General features: G+C 42.9%; 1 protein-coding gene across 1 annotated transcript in view; it reads left to right on the top strand.

Moving 5' to 3' along the window:
* Window positions 1-15,000, top strand: part of cnga1b (cyclic nucleotide gated channel subunit alpha 1b) — a 36,902-nt gene that overhangs the window by 5,289 nt on the left and 16,613 nt on the right. The window contains exons 2-8 of the mRNA XM_045721372.2: window positions 2,118-2,265; window positions 2,695-2,760; window positions 2,985-3,038; window positions 10,843-10,965; window positions 11,597-11,701; window positions 11,826-11,932; window positions 14,431-14,605. Of these exons, the coding sequence (XP_045577328.1) occupies window positions 2,144-2,265; window positions 2,695-2,760; window positions 2,985-3,038; window positions 10,843-10,965; window positions 11,597-11,701; window positions 11,826-11,932; window positions 14,431-14,605 (752 nt within the window). The 5' untranslated portion in view covers window positions 2,118-2,143. The remainder of the gene's footprint in view (window positions 1-2,117; window positions 2,266-2,694; window positions 2,761-2,984; window positions 3,039-10,842; window positions 10,966-11,596; window positions 11,702-11,825; window positions 11,933-14,430; window positions 14,606-15,000) is intronic.

Below are 15,000 nucleotides of genomic sequence, written 5' to 3'. Positions count from 1 at the left end.
CTTGTCCCACTACTCTATCAGAGTATTAACTAGTCCCACTACTCTATCAGAGTATCAACTAGTCCCACTACTCTATCAGAGTATTAACTTGTCCCACTACTCTATCAGAGTATTAACTAGTCTCACTACTCTATCAGAGTATTAACTAGTCCCACTACTCTATCAGAGTATTAACTAGTCCCACTACTCTATCAGAGTATTAACTAGTCCCAGTCCCACTACTCTATCAGAGTATCAACTAGTCCCACTACTCTATCAGAGTATCAACTAGTCCCACTACTCTATCAGAGTATTAACTAGTCCCACTACTCTATCAGAGTATTAACTAGTCCCACTACTCTATCAGAGTATTAACTAGTCCCAGTCCCACTACTCTATCAGAGTATTAACTAGTCCCACTACTCTATCAGAGTATTAACTAGTCCCACTACTCTATCAGAGTATTAACTAGTCCCACTACTCTATCAGAGTATCAACTAGTCCCACTACTCTATCAGAGTATCAACTAGTCCCACTACTCTATCAGAGTATTAACTAGTCCCACTACTCTATCAGAGTATCAACTAGTCCCACTACTCTATCAGAGTATTAACTAGTCCCACTACTCTATCAGAGTATTAACTAGTCCCCACTACTCTATCAGAGTATCAACTAGTCCCACTACTCTATCAGAGTATTAACTAGTCCCAGCTCCCACTACTCTATCAGAGTATCAACTAGTCCCACTACTCTATCAGAGTATTAACTAGTCCCACTACTCTATCAGAGTATTAACTAGTCCCACTACTCTATCAGAGTATTAACTAGTCCCACTACTCTATCAGAGTATCTAACTAGTCCCACTACTCTATCAGAGTATTAACTAGTCCCACTACTCTATCAGAGTATTAACTAGTCCCACTACTCTATCAGAGTATTAACTAGTCCCACTACTCTATCAGAGTATCAACTAGTCCCACTACTCTATCAGAGTATTAACTAGTCCCACTACTCTATCAGAGTATCAACTAGTCCCACTACTCTATCAGAGTATCAACTAGTCCCACTACTCTATCAGAGTATCAACTAGTCCCACTACTCTATCAGAGTATCAACTAGTCCCACTACTCTATCAGAGTATTAACTAGTCCCACTACTCTATCAGAGTATCAACTAGTCCCACTACTCTATCAGAGTATTAACTAGTCCCAGTCCCACTACTCTATCAGAGTATTAACTAGTCCCACTACTCTATCAGAGTATCAACTAGTCCCACTACTCTATCAGAGTATTCAACTAGTCCCAGTCCCACTACTCTATCAGAGTATCAACTAGTCCCACTACTCTATCAGAGTATTAACTAGTCCCACTACTCTATCAGAGTATCAACTAGTCCCACTACTCTATCAGAGTATTAACTAGTCCCACTACTCTATCTATCAGAGTATCAACTAGTCCCACTACTCTATCAGAGTATCTAACTAGTCCCAGTCCCACTACTCTATCGAGTATAACTAGTCCCAGTCCCACTACTCTATCAGAGTATTAACTAGTCCCACTACTCTATCAGAGTATCAACTAGTCCCACTACTCTATCAGAGTATTAACTAGTCCCACTACTCTATCAGAGTATTAACTAGTCCCACTACTCTATCAGAGTATCAACTAGTCCCACTACTCTATCAGAGTATCAACTAGTCCCACTACTCTATCAGAGTATTAACTAGTCCCACTACTCTATCAGAGTATTAACTAGTCCCACTACTCTATCAGAGTATTAACTAGTCCCAGTCCCACTACTCTATCAGAGTATCAACTAGTCCCACTACTCTATCAGAGTATCAACTAGTCCCACTACTCTATCCGAGTATTAACTAGTCCCACTACTCTATCAGAGTATCAACTAGTCCAGTCCCACTACTCTATCAGAGTATTAACTAGTCCCAGTCCCACTACTCTATCAGAGTATTAACTAGTCCCACTACTCTATCAGAGTATCAACTAGTCCCACTACTCTATCAGAGTATTAACTAGTCCCAGTCCCACTACTCTATCAGAGTATTAACTAGTCCCACTACTCTATCAGAGTATTAACTAGTCCCACTACTCTATCTGAGCTGTTTCTTCTGACATCACAGGAAACCAAGAGGAAGAACTTCCTGGGATGTCAGTGAAGGTGACCCCTGTGACCCCAGCTGGCCCCGCCCACCCCCAGCCCAGCTCTCCGCCACTAATCGTTCTGCAGGGTATGGAGGGTGAGACAGGGGAGAGGGGGGAGGTACACAGGTAAGGACCTATAGACCATAGAACCTGGAACTTTAGAATTTTAGAACCTAGAACCTAGAACTTTAGAACATATAACATAGAACCTAGAACCTAGAACCTATAACTGTAGAACCTATAATGTAGAACCTAGAACATAGAACTTTAAAACCTAGAACCTAGAACCTAGAACTTTAGAACATAGAACATAGAACCTAGAACCTAGAACGTAGAACTTTAGAACATATAACATAGAACCTAGAACCTAGAACCTATAACTGTAGAACCTATAATGTAGAACCTAGAACATAGAACTTTAAAACCTAGAACCTAGAACCTAGAACCTAGACCTTTAGAACGTAGAACCTAAAGGATAGAACCTAGAACTTTAGAACATAGAACATAGAACTTAGAACCTAGAACTGACATCTGTTATCATTATCTTTTATCTAGGTTTTTAAGGAGATCCGGTGTGCGGGGTTCATTCAACACGAACAACAGCAACAGCAATGAAGAAGAGTAAGTCTATGAAAGGGACACTGCTTCTTGTTCTACTTACTCAGAGTCAGATGAACCTCACGGGTAATATCGGTATGTAAATCTAAATTGCAGTATGAGGGAAGTTAGCGGTTGTTTTGCTAAGCCAATGCTAACTAGTGTTAGAGCAATGACTGGAAGTCTACTGGTAGGGTAACATAACAGTAATGAACATGAACAATAATTGTCCCTCTGATCTTTCCTAGGGAGGAGAAGAAGAAGAGGAAGACAAGTAAAAAGGAGAGGAAAGAGAAAAAGGAGTAAGGACCAGACTGATCTCCATTACAGACTGATCTCCATTACAGACTGATCTCACCTCTAGTGTCCAGACTGATCTCCATTACAGACTGATCTCCATTACAGACTGATCTCTATTACAGACTGATCTCCATTACAGACTGATCTCCATTACAGACTGATCTCCATTACAGACTGATCTCCATTACAGACTGATCTCCATTACAGACTGATCTCACCTCTAGTGTCCAGACTGATCTCCATTACAGACTGATCTCCATTACAGACTGATCTCTATTACAGACTGATCTCTATTACAGACTGATCTCCATTACAGACTGATCTCTATCACAGACTGATCTCTATTACAGACAGATCTCTATTACAGACTGATCTCCATTACAGACTGATCTCCATTACAGACTGATCTCCATTACAGACTGATCTCTATTACAGACTGATCTCCATTACAGACTGATCTCCATTACAGACTGATCTCCATAACAGACTGATCTCCATTACAGACTGATCTCCATTACAGACTGATCTCCATTACAGACTGATCTCTCCTCTAGTTTCCAGACTGATCTCCATAACAGACTGATCTCCATTACAGACTGATCTCCATTACAGACTGATCTCCATTACAGACTGATCTCTATTACAGACTGATCTCTCCTCTAGTTTCCAGACTGATCTCCATAACAGACTGATCTCTATTACAGACTGATCTCTATTACAGACTGATCTCTCCTCTAGTTTCCAGACTGATCTCCATAACAGACTGATCTCTCCTCTAGTTTCCAGACTGATCTCCATTACAGACTGATCTCCATTACAGACTGATCTCCATTACAGACTGATCTCTATTACAGACTGATCTCTATTACAGACTGATCTCCATTACAGACTGATCTCCATTACAGACTGATCTCTATTACAGACTGATCTCCATTACAGACTGATCTCACCTCTAGTGTCCAGACTGATCTCCATTACAGACTGATCTCCATAACAGACTGATCTCTATTACAGACTGATCTCCATTACAGACTGATCTCCATTACAGACTGATCTCCATTACAGACTGATCTCCATTACAGACAGATCTCCATAACAGACTGATCTCCATTACAGACAGATCTCCATTACAGACAGATCTCCATTACAGACTGATCTCTATTACAGACAGATCTCCATTACAGACTGATCTCCATTACAGACTGATCTCTATTACAGACAGATCTCCATTACAAACTGATCTCCATTACAGACTGATCTCCATTACAGACTGATCTCCATTACAGACTGATCTCTATTACAGACAGATCTCCATTACAGACTGATCTCCATTACAGACTGATCTCTATTACAGACAGATCTCCATTACAGACTGATCTCCATTACAGACTGATCTCCATTACAGACAGATCTCCATTACAGACTGATCTCCATTACAGACTGATCTCCATTACAGACTGATCTCCATTACAGACTGATCTCTATTACAGACTGATCTCCATTACAGACTGATCTCCATTACAGACTGACCTCCATTACAGACTGATCTCCATTACAGACTGACCTCCATTACAGACTGATCTCCATTACAGACTGATCTCTCCTCTAGTTTCCAGACTGATCTCCATTACAGACTGATCTCCATTACAGACTGATCTCTATTACAGACAGATCTCCATTACAGACTGATCTCCATTACAGACTGATCTCACCTCTAGTGTCCAGACTGATCTCCATTACAGACTGATCTCCATTACAGACTGATCTCCATTACAGACTGATCTCCATAACAGACTGATCTCCATTACAGACTGATCTCCATTACAGACTGATCTCCATTACAGACTGATCTCCATAACAGACTGATCTCCATTACAGACTGATCTCTCCTCTAGTGACCAGACTGATCCCCATTACAGACTGATCTCACCTCTAGTGTCCAGACTGATCCCCATAACAGAACAATCTCTCCTCTAGTTTCCAGACTGATCTCCATTACAGACTGATCCCCATTACAGACTGATCTCCATTACAGACTGATCTCCATTACAGACTGATCTCCATAACAGACAGATCTCCATTACAGACTGATCTCCATTACAGACTGATCTCCATAACAGACTGATCTCACCTCTAGTTTCCAGACTGATCTCCATTACAGAACAATCTCACCTCTAGTTTCCAGACTGATCTCCATTTCAAAACAATCTCACCTCTAGTTTCCAGACTGATCTCCATTACAGAACAATCTCACCTCTAGTTTCCAGACTGATCTCGATTACAGAACAATCTCACCTCTAGTTTCCAGACTGATCTCCATAACAGAACAATCTCTCCTCTAGTTTCCAGACTGATCTCCATAACAGACTGATCTCCATTACAGACTGATCTCCATTACAGACTGATCTCACCTCTAGTTTCCAGACTGATCTCCATAACAGAACAATCTCTCCTCTAGTTTCCAGACTGATCTCCATAACAGACAGATCTCCATTACAGACTGATCTCCATAACAGACTGATCTCCATAACAGACTGATCTCCATAACAGAACAATCTCACCTCTAGTTTCCAGACTGATCTCCATTACAGAACAATCTCACCTCTAGTGTCCAGACTGATCTCCATTACAGAACAATCTCACCTCTAGTTTCCAGACTGATCTCCATTACAGAACAATCTCTCCTCTAGTTTCCAGACTGATCCCCATAACAGAACAATCTCTCCTCTAGTGACCAGACAGATCTCCATAACAGAACAATCTCTCCTCTCACCTACAAACTGATCTCCATTACAGACTGATCTCCATTACAGACTGATCTCCATTACAGACTGATCTCTATTACAGACAGATCTCCATTACAGACTGATCTCCATTACAGACTGATCTCTATTCCAGACTGATCTCCATAACAGAACAATCTCACCTCTAGTTTCCAGACTGATCTCCATAACAGAACAATCTCACCTCTAGTTTCCAGACTGATCTCCATAACAGAACAATCTCACCTCTAGTTTCCAGACTGATCTCCATTTCAGAACAATCTCACCTCTAGTTTCCAGACTGATCTCCAAAACAGAACAATCTCACCTCTAGTTTCCAGACTGATCCCCATTACAGAACAATCTCACCTCTAGTTTCCAGACTGATCTCGTTACAGAACAATCTCACCTCTAGTTTCCAGACTGATCTCCATTACAGAACAATCTCACCTCTAGTTTCCAGACTGATCTCCATTACAAAACAATCTCTCCTCTAGTTTCCAGACTGATCTCCATAACAGAACAATCTCACCTCTAGTTTCCAGACTGATCTCCATAACAGAACAATCTCTCCTCTAGTGACCAGACTGATCTCCATAACAGAACAATCTCTCCTCTAGTTTCCAGACTGATCTCCATAACAGAACAATCTCTCCTCTAGTTTCCAGACTGATCTACATTACAGAACAATCTCACCTCTAGTGTCCAGACTGATCTCCATAACAGAACAATCTCACCTCTAGTTTCCAGACTGATCCCCATTACAGAACAATCTCTCCTCTAGTTTCCAGACTGATCTCCATAACAGAACAATCTCACCTCTAGTTTCCAGACTGATCTCGTTACAGAACAATCTCACCTCTAGTTTCCAGACTGATCCCCATAACAGAACAATCTCACCTCTAGTTTCCAGACTGATCTCCATAACAGAACAATCTCTCCTCTAGTTTCCAGACTGATCTCCATAACAGAACAATCTCTCCTCTAGTTTCCAGACTGATCCCCATAACAGAACAATCTCACCTCTAGTTTCCAGACTGATCCCCATAACAGAACAATCTCACCTCTAGTTTCCAGACTGATCTCGTTACAGAACAATCTCACCTCTAGTGTCCAGACTGATCTCCATAACAGAACAATCTCTCCTCTAGTTTCCAGACTGATCTCCATTACAGAACAATCTCACCTGTAGTTTCCAGACTGATCTCCATAACAGAACAATCTCTCCTCTAGTTTCCAGACTGATCTCCATAACAGAACAATCTCACCTCTAGTTTCCAGACTGATCCCCATAACAGAACAATCTCACCTCTAGTTTCCAGACAGATCTCGTTACAGAACAATCTCTCCTCTAGTTTCCAGACTGATCTCCATAACAGAACAATCTCTCCTCTAGTTTCCAGACTGATCTCTCCATAACAGAACAATCTCACCTCTAGTTTCCAGACTGATCTCCATAACAGAACAATCTCTCCTCTAGTTTCCAGACTGATCTCCATAACAGAACAATCTCTCCTCTAGTGACCAGACAGATCTCCATAACAGAACAATCTCTCCTCTAGTGTCCAGACTGATCTCCATTACAGAACAATCTCTCCTCTAGTTTCCAGACTGATCTCCATAACAGAACAATCTCACCTCTAGTTTCCAGACTGATCTCCAAAACAGAACAATCTCACCTCTAGTTTCCAGACTGATCCCCATAACAGAACAATCTCACCTCTAGTTTCCAGACTGATCCCCATAACAGAACAATCTCACCTCTAGTTTCCAGACTGATCTCCATTACAGAACAATCTCTCCTCTAGTTTCCAGACTGATCTCCATAACAGAACAATCTCACCTCTAGTTTCCAGACTGATCTCCATAACAGAACAATCTCACCTCTAGTTTCCAGACTGATCTCCATAACAGAACAATCTCTCCCTCTAGTTTCCAGACTGATCTACATTACAGAACAATCTCACCTCTAGTGTCCAGACTGATCTCCATAACAGAACAATCTCACCTCTAGTTTCCAGACTGATCCCCATTACAGAACAATCTCTCCTCTAGTTTCCAGACTGATCTCCATAACAGAACAATCTCACCTCTAGTTTCCAGACTGATCTCGTTACAGAACAATCTCACCTCTAGTTTCCAGACTGATCCCCATAACAGAACAATCTCACCTCTAGTTTCCAGACTGATCTCCATAACAGAACAATCTCTCCTCTAGTTTCCAGACTGATCTCCATAACAGAACAATCTCTCCTCTAGTTTCCAGACTGATCCCCATAACAGAACAATCTCACCTCTAGTTTCCAGACTGATCCCCATAACAGAACAATCTCACCTCTAGTTTCCAGACTGATCTCGTTACAGAACAATCTCACCTCTAGTGTCCAGACTGATCTCCATAACAGAACAATCTCTCCTCTAGTTTCCAGACTGATCTCCCATTACAGAACAATCTCACCTGTAGTTTCCAGACTGATCTCCATAACAGAACAATCTCTCCTCTAGTTTCCAGACTGATCTCCATAACAGAACAATCTCACCTCTAATTTCCAGACTGATCCCCATAACAGAACAATCTCACCTCTAGTTTCCAGACAGATCTCGTTACAGAACAATCTCTCCTCTAGTTTCCAGACTGATCTCCATAACAGAACAATCTCTCCTCTAGTTTCCAGACTGATCTCCATAACAGAACAATCTCACCTCTAGTTTCCAGACTGATCTCCATAACAGAACAATCTCTCCTCTAGTTTCCAGACTGATCTCCATAACAGAACAATCTCTCCTCTAGTTTCCAGACTGATCTCCATAACAGAACAATCTCACCTCTAGTTTCCAGACTGATCTCCATTACAGAACAATATCTCCTCTAGTTTCCAGACAGATCTCCATAACAGAACAATCTCACCTCTAGTTTCCAGACTGATCTCCATTACAGAACAATCTCTCCTCCTAGTTTCCAGACTGATCTCCATTTCAGAACAATCTCACCTCTAGTTTCCAGACTGATCTCCATAACAGAACAATCTCTCCTCTAGTGACCAGACAGATCTCCATAACAGAACAATCTCTCCTCTAGTGTCCAGACTGATCTCCATAACAGAACAATCTCACCTCTAGTTTCCAGACTGATCCCCATAACAGAACAATCTCACCTCTAGTTTCCAGACTGATCTCCATTACAGAACAATCTCTCCTCTAGTTTCCAGACTGATCTCCATAACAGAACAATCTCACCTCTAGTTTCCAGACTGATCTCCATAACAGAACAATCTCACCTCTAGTTTCCAGACTGATCTCCATAACAGAACAATCTCTCCTCTAGTGACCAGACTGATCTCCATTACAGAACAATCTCTCCTCTAGTGACCAGACTGATCTCCATTACAGAACAATCTCTCCTCTAGTTTCCAGACTGATCTCCATAACAGAACAATCTCACCTCTAGTTTCCAGACTGATCTCCATAACAGAACAATCTCACCTCTAGTTTCCAGACTGATCTCCATAACAGAACAATCTCACCTCTAGTTTCCAGACTGATCTCCATTTCAGAACAATCTCACCTCTAGTTTCCAGACTGATCTCCATAACAGAACAATCTCTCCTCTAGTTTCCAGACAGATCTCCATAACAGAACAATCTCTCCTCTAGTTTCCAGACTGATCTACATTACAGAACAATCTCACCTCTAGTGTCCAGACTGATCTCCATAACAGAACAATCTCACCTCTAGTTTCCAGACTGATCCCCATAACAGAACAATCTCACCTCTAGTTTCCAGACTGATCTCCATAACAGAACAATCTCTCCTCTAGTTTCCAGACTGATCTCCATAACAGAACAATCTCTCCTCTAGTTTCCAGACTGATCTCCATAACAGAACAATCTCACCTCTAGTGTCCAGACTGATCTCCATAACAGAACAATCTCTCCTCTAGTTTCCAGACTGATCTCCATAACAGAACAATCTCACCTCTAGTTTCCAGACTGGTCTCGTTACAGAACAATCTCACCTCTAGTTTCCAGACTGATCTCCATAACAGAACAATCTCACCTCTAGTTTCCAGACTGATCTCCATAACAGAACAATCTCACCTCTAGTTTCCAGACAGATCTCCATTACAGAACAATCTCACCTGTAGTTTCCAGACTGATCTCCATAACAGAACAATCTCTCCTCTAGTTTCCAGACTGATCTCCATAACAGAACAATCTCACCTCTAGTTTCCAGACTGATCTCCATAACAGAACAATCTCACCTCTAGTTTCCAGACTGATCTCCATAACAGAACAATCTCTCCTCTAGTTTCCAGACAGATCTCCATAACAGAACAATCTCTCCTCTAGTTTCCAGACTGATCTCCATAACAGAACAATCTCTCCTCTAGTTTCCAGACTGATCTCCATAACAGAACAATCTCACCTCTAGTTTCCAGACTGATCTCCATAACAGAACAATCTCACCTCTAGTTTCCAGACTGATCTCCATAACAGAACAATCTCACCTCTAGTGTCCAGACTGATCTCCATAACAGAACAATCTCACCTCTAGTGACCAGACAGATCTCCATAACAGAACAATCTCTCCTCTAGTTTCCAGACTGATCTCCATAACAGAACAATCTCACCTCTAGTGACCAGACAGATCTCCATAACAGAACAATCTCACCTCTAGTTTCCAGACTGATCTCCATAACAGAACAATCTCACCTCTAGTTTCCAGACAGATCTCCATAACAGAACAATCTCTCCTCTAGTTTCCAGACTGATCCCCATAACAGAACAATCTCACCTCTAGTTTCCAGACAGATCTCGTTACAGAACAATCTCTCCTCTAGTTTCCAGACTGATCTCCATAACAGAACAATCTCACCTCTAGTTTCCAGACTGATCTCCATAACAGAACAATCTCACCTCTAGTTTCCAGACTGATCTCCATAACAGAACAATCTCACCTCTAGTTTCTATCTAGGGAAAATAGTCCCAATTGGGCATCAATCCACTCATGCTGGTCTCTTTTAAAAAAAAAATGTATTATCAAGGAAAGAAAAGCGAGAGAAAGGGGAGAGAAAGGAGAAGAAGCAGAAGGAGAAAGCGGAGAAGGAGGAGAAGGAGAAAACGGAGAAGGAGCAGAAAGAGAAAGCGGAGAAGGCCAAAGCTGAAGCGTAAGTTTACACATTGACAACAAACAAACTGTCACGTCCTGACCAATATTTAGGTATTAGTTCAATTATATTTGGTCAGGACGTGGCAGAGGTATATTTTGTTTTGTATTATGGGGTTTTTGTGTGTGGTGTAGTGGGGTGTCAGTGGTTGGTATAGGTTCTAGGTTTGTTTTTCTATGTGTAGTTAATTGGGGTTGGACTCTCAATTGAAGACAGGTGTGTTGAGTTGCCTTTGATTGGGAGTCCTATATAATAGGGTGTGTTTTTTCTTTGTGTTTCGTGGGTAGTTGTTTTTTGGTATAGCCTGCGAAACTGTCTCCTGTCGTACTGGTCCACTTTCTCCGACGATGATTTCGCTATATCGTCTGACGACGAAGAAATCTGTGACACAAACAAACAAAAAATCAGATATGCCAATACAAAATAATTGGGGTGTAAACTAAGCTTTTTAAAATGTTATAACCCTTATATATCCTGTATTTTACACTGTGTGTGTGTGTGTCTGTGTGTCTGGTGTGTGTGTGTGTGTGTGTGTGTGTGTGTGTGTGTGTGTGTGTGTGTGTGTGTGTGTGTGTGTGTGTGTGTGTGTGTGTGTGTGTGTGTGTGTGTGTGTGTGTGTGTGTGTTACCAGGCCTAAAGAGATCACGGTTATAGACCCAGCAGGTAACATGTATTATAACTGGCTCCTTGTCATCACCATTCCTGTAATGTACAACTGGACCCTCATCATAGCCAGGTAACCAAAACACTGATTGGTTCATTGATTGACTGATTGATTGATTAACATATTGATAACACTTCTAAGGACATTCTGACTGTGTGTGTGTGTGTGTGTGTGTGTGTGTGTGTGTGTGTGTCAGGGCGAGTTTTGAGGAGCTCCAGTCAGACTTTCTGATCTACTGGTTTATCATAGACTGTGTCTCTGATGTGGTCTACCTGGCGGATATGGTGTTTAGGACCAGGACAGGTAAGAACATACCCACACTTCCCAAACACATAACCTTACGTCCCTGTGTGTGTGTGTGTGTGTGTGTGTCAGTGGAGGCTGGTGACTTGAACAATTGAGGAGGATGGAAAACCCACGCTGAAGGCGTGGAATGCACGGAGACGTGTGTTTAAAAAAAAGTACAATATTATGTGGAATGGGAATGAGAGGGATTCGTACACCTTTCTGGAAAGGGGATCACAGCGGTGATTGAATGGGGGGTATGAGGCATGAGTTGAGGTGTTCAGAGGCTTGACTTCAGTGCAGGCCAGGATGGGAAGACAAAAACACAACAGGCTACGGGGCGGCAGCGTAGCCTAGCGGATAGAGCGTTGGACTAGTAACCGGAAGGTTGCAAGTTCAAATCTCCGAGCTGACAAGGTACGAATCTGTCGTTCTGCCCCCCTGAACAAGGCAGTTAATCCACTGTTCCTAGGCCGTCATTGAAAATACTGCAATCTGGGAGGTTTTTGCCTTATAATAAGAGTGACAGCCATTGAAAACAGTGGTAGGCTGAATTTTTTTTGGGGGGGGATGGTTTGTTCTCGGGGTTTCGCCTGCCATATCAGTTCTGTTATACTCACAGACATTATTTTAACAGTTTTAGAAACTCTATAGAGTGTTTTCTATCCAAATCTACCAATTATATGCATATCCTAGCTTCTGGGCCTGAGTAACAGGCAGTTTACATTGGGCATGCTTTACATCCTAACGTCAAAATACTGCCTCCTAGCCCAATTAACCAGCTATACATTTGATACCAGGCGGTATTGAACGACCTAATGAAAGACTCCCTGTTAACCAGCTATACATTTGATACCAGGCGGTATTGAACGACCTAATGAAAGACTCCCCTGTTAACCAGCTATACATTTGATACCAGGCGGTTTTGAACGACCTAATGAAAGACTCCCCTGTTAACCAGCTATACATTTGATACCAGGCGGTATTGAACGACCTAATGAAAGACTCCCCTGTTAACCAGCTATACATTTGATACCAGGCGGTATTGAACGACCTAATGAAAGACTCCCCTGTTAACCAGCTATACATTTGATACCAGGCGGTGTTGAACCATGTAACTGATCTCAGGCAGAGGTCGACCCTCGCTTTTAGTACATCAGAGAATGAAAGGGGTTCTTCAACAAAAAGTCCACAACATTTGCGGTAGAGTTGCCTGACGAAAGGTGCACACTCGAGCTGGTAGCTAGCTAAACTTATTTTTGTGTTTCAATATTTACATTTTAATGAAATTTCACTGAGGAGGATGGTCCTCCCATTCCTCCTCTGAGAAGCCTCCACTGGTGTGTGTGTGTGTGTGTGTGTGTTGTGTGTGTGTGTGTGTGTCTGTCTGTCTGTCTGTCTGTCTGTCTGTCTGTCTGTCTGTCTGTCTGTCTGTCTGTCTGTCTGTCTGTCTGTCTGTCTGTCTGTCTGTCTGTCTGTGTGTGTGTGTGCGTGTGTGTGTGTGTGCTTGTGTCTGTCCCTGTTGGTAAGGTCTGTCCCTGTGTGTAGGCTACCTGGAACAGGGTCTGTTGGTAAGGTCTGTCCCTGTTGGTAAGGTCTGTCCCTGTGTGTAGGCTACCTGGAACAGGGTCTGTTGGTAAGGTCTGTCCCTGTGTAAGGTCTGTCCCCTGTGTGTTGGCTACCTGGAACAGGGTCTGTTGGTAAGGTCTGTCCCTGTGTAAGGTCTGTCCCCTGTGTGTAGGCTACCTGGAACAGGGTCTGTTGGTAAGGTCTGTCCCCTGTGTAAGGTCTGTCCCTGTTGGTAAGGTCTGTCCCTGTGTAAGGTCTGTCCCCTGTGTGTAGGGTACCTGGAACAGGGTCTGTTGGTAAGGTCTGTCCCTGTGTAAGGTCTGTCCCCTGTGTAAGGTCTGTCCCCTGTGTAAGGTCTGTCCCTGTGTGTAGGCTACCTGGAACAGGGTCTGTTGGTAAGGTCTGTCCCTGTGTAAGGTCTGTCCCCTGTGTGTAGGCTACCTGGAACAGGGTCTGTTGGTAAGGTCTGTCCCCTGTGTAAGGTCTGTCCCTGTTGGTAAGGTCTGTCCCTGTTGGTAAGGTCTGTCCCCTGTGTGTAGGCTACCTGGAACAGGGTCTGTTGGTAAGGTCTGTCCCTGTGTAAGGTCTGTCCCCTGTGTAAGGTCTGTCCCCTGTGTAAGGTCTGTCCCTGTGTGTAGGCTACCTGGAACAGGGTCTGTTGGTAAGGTCTGTCCCTGTGTAAGGTCTGTCCCCTGTGTAAGGTCTGTCCCCTGTGTGTAGGCTACCTGGAACAGGGTCTGTTGGTAAGGTCTGTCCCTGTGTAAGGTCTGTCCCCTGTGTAAGGTCTGTCCCCTGTGTGTAGGCTACCTGGAACAGGGTCTGTTGGTAAGGTCTGTCCCTGTGTAAGGTCTGTCCCTGTGTAAGGTCTGTCCCTGTGTGTAGGCTACCTGGAACAGGGTCTGTTGGTAAGGTCTGTCCCCTGTGTAAGGTCTGTCCCCTGTGTGTAGGCTACCTGGAACAGGGTCTGTTGGTAAAGGATCAGAAGAAGCTAATAGACCGCTACATAAACAGCCTCCAGTACAAACTAGACCTGATCTCCATGATCCCAACTGACATCTTCTACGTGTACTTCGGACTCAACTACCCCGAGATTCGACTCAACAAGCTGTTCAGAATCAACAGGTGAGTCAACTAGAGATACGACTCAACAAGCTGTTCAGAATCAACAGGTGAGTCAACTAGAGATACGATTCAACAAGCTGTTCAGAATCAACAGGTGAGTCACCTAGAGATACGACTCAACAAGCTGTTCAGAATCAACAGGTGAGTCAACTAGAGATTCGACTCAACAAGCTGTTCAGAATCAACAGGTGAGTCAACTAGAGATACGATTCAACAAGCTGTTCAGAATCAACAGGTGAGTCACCTAGAGATACGACTCAACAAGCTGTTCAGAATCAACAGGTGAGTCACCTAGAGATTCGACTCAACAAGCTGTTCAGAATCAACAGGTGAGTCACCTAGAGATTCGACTCAACAAGCTGTTCAGAATCAACGGGTGAGTCAACTAGAGATTC

The sequence above is a fragment of the Salmo salar genome, chromosome 07 (genome assembly GCF_965601325.2).
Source record: "Salmo salar chromosome 07, fSalSal1, whole genome shotgun sequence".
Classification (NCBI taxonomy): domain Eukaryota; kingdom Metazoa; phylum Chordata; class Actinopteri; order Salmoniformes; family Salmonidae; genus Salmo; species Salmo salar.
This window is presented reverse-complemented; position numbering and strand designations above follow the sequence as displayed.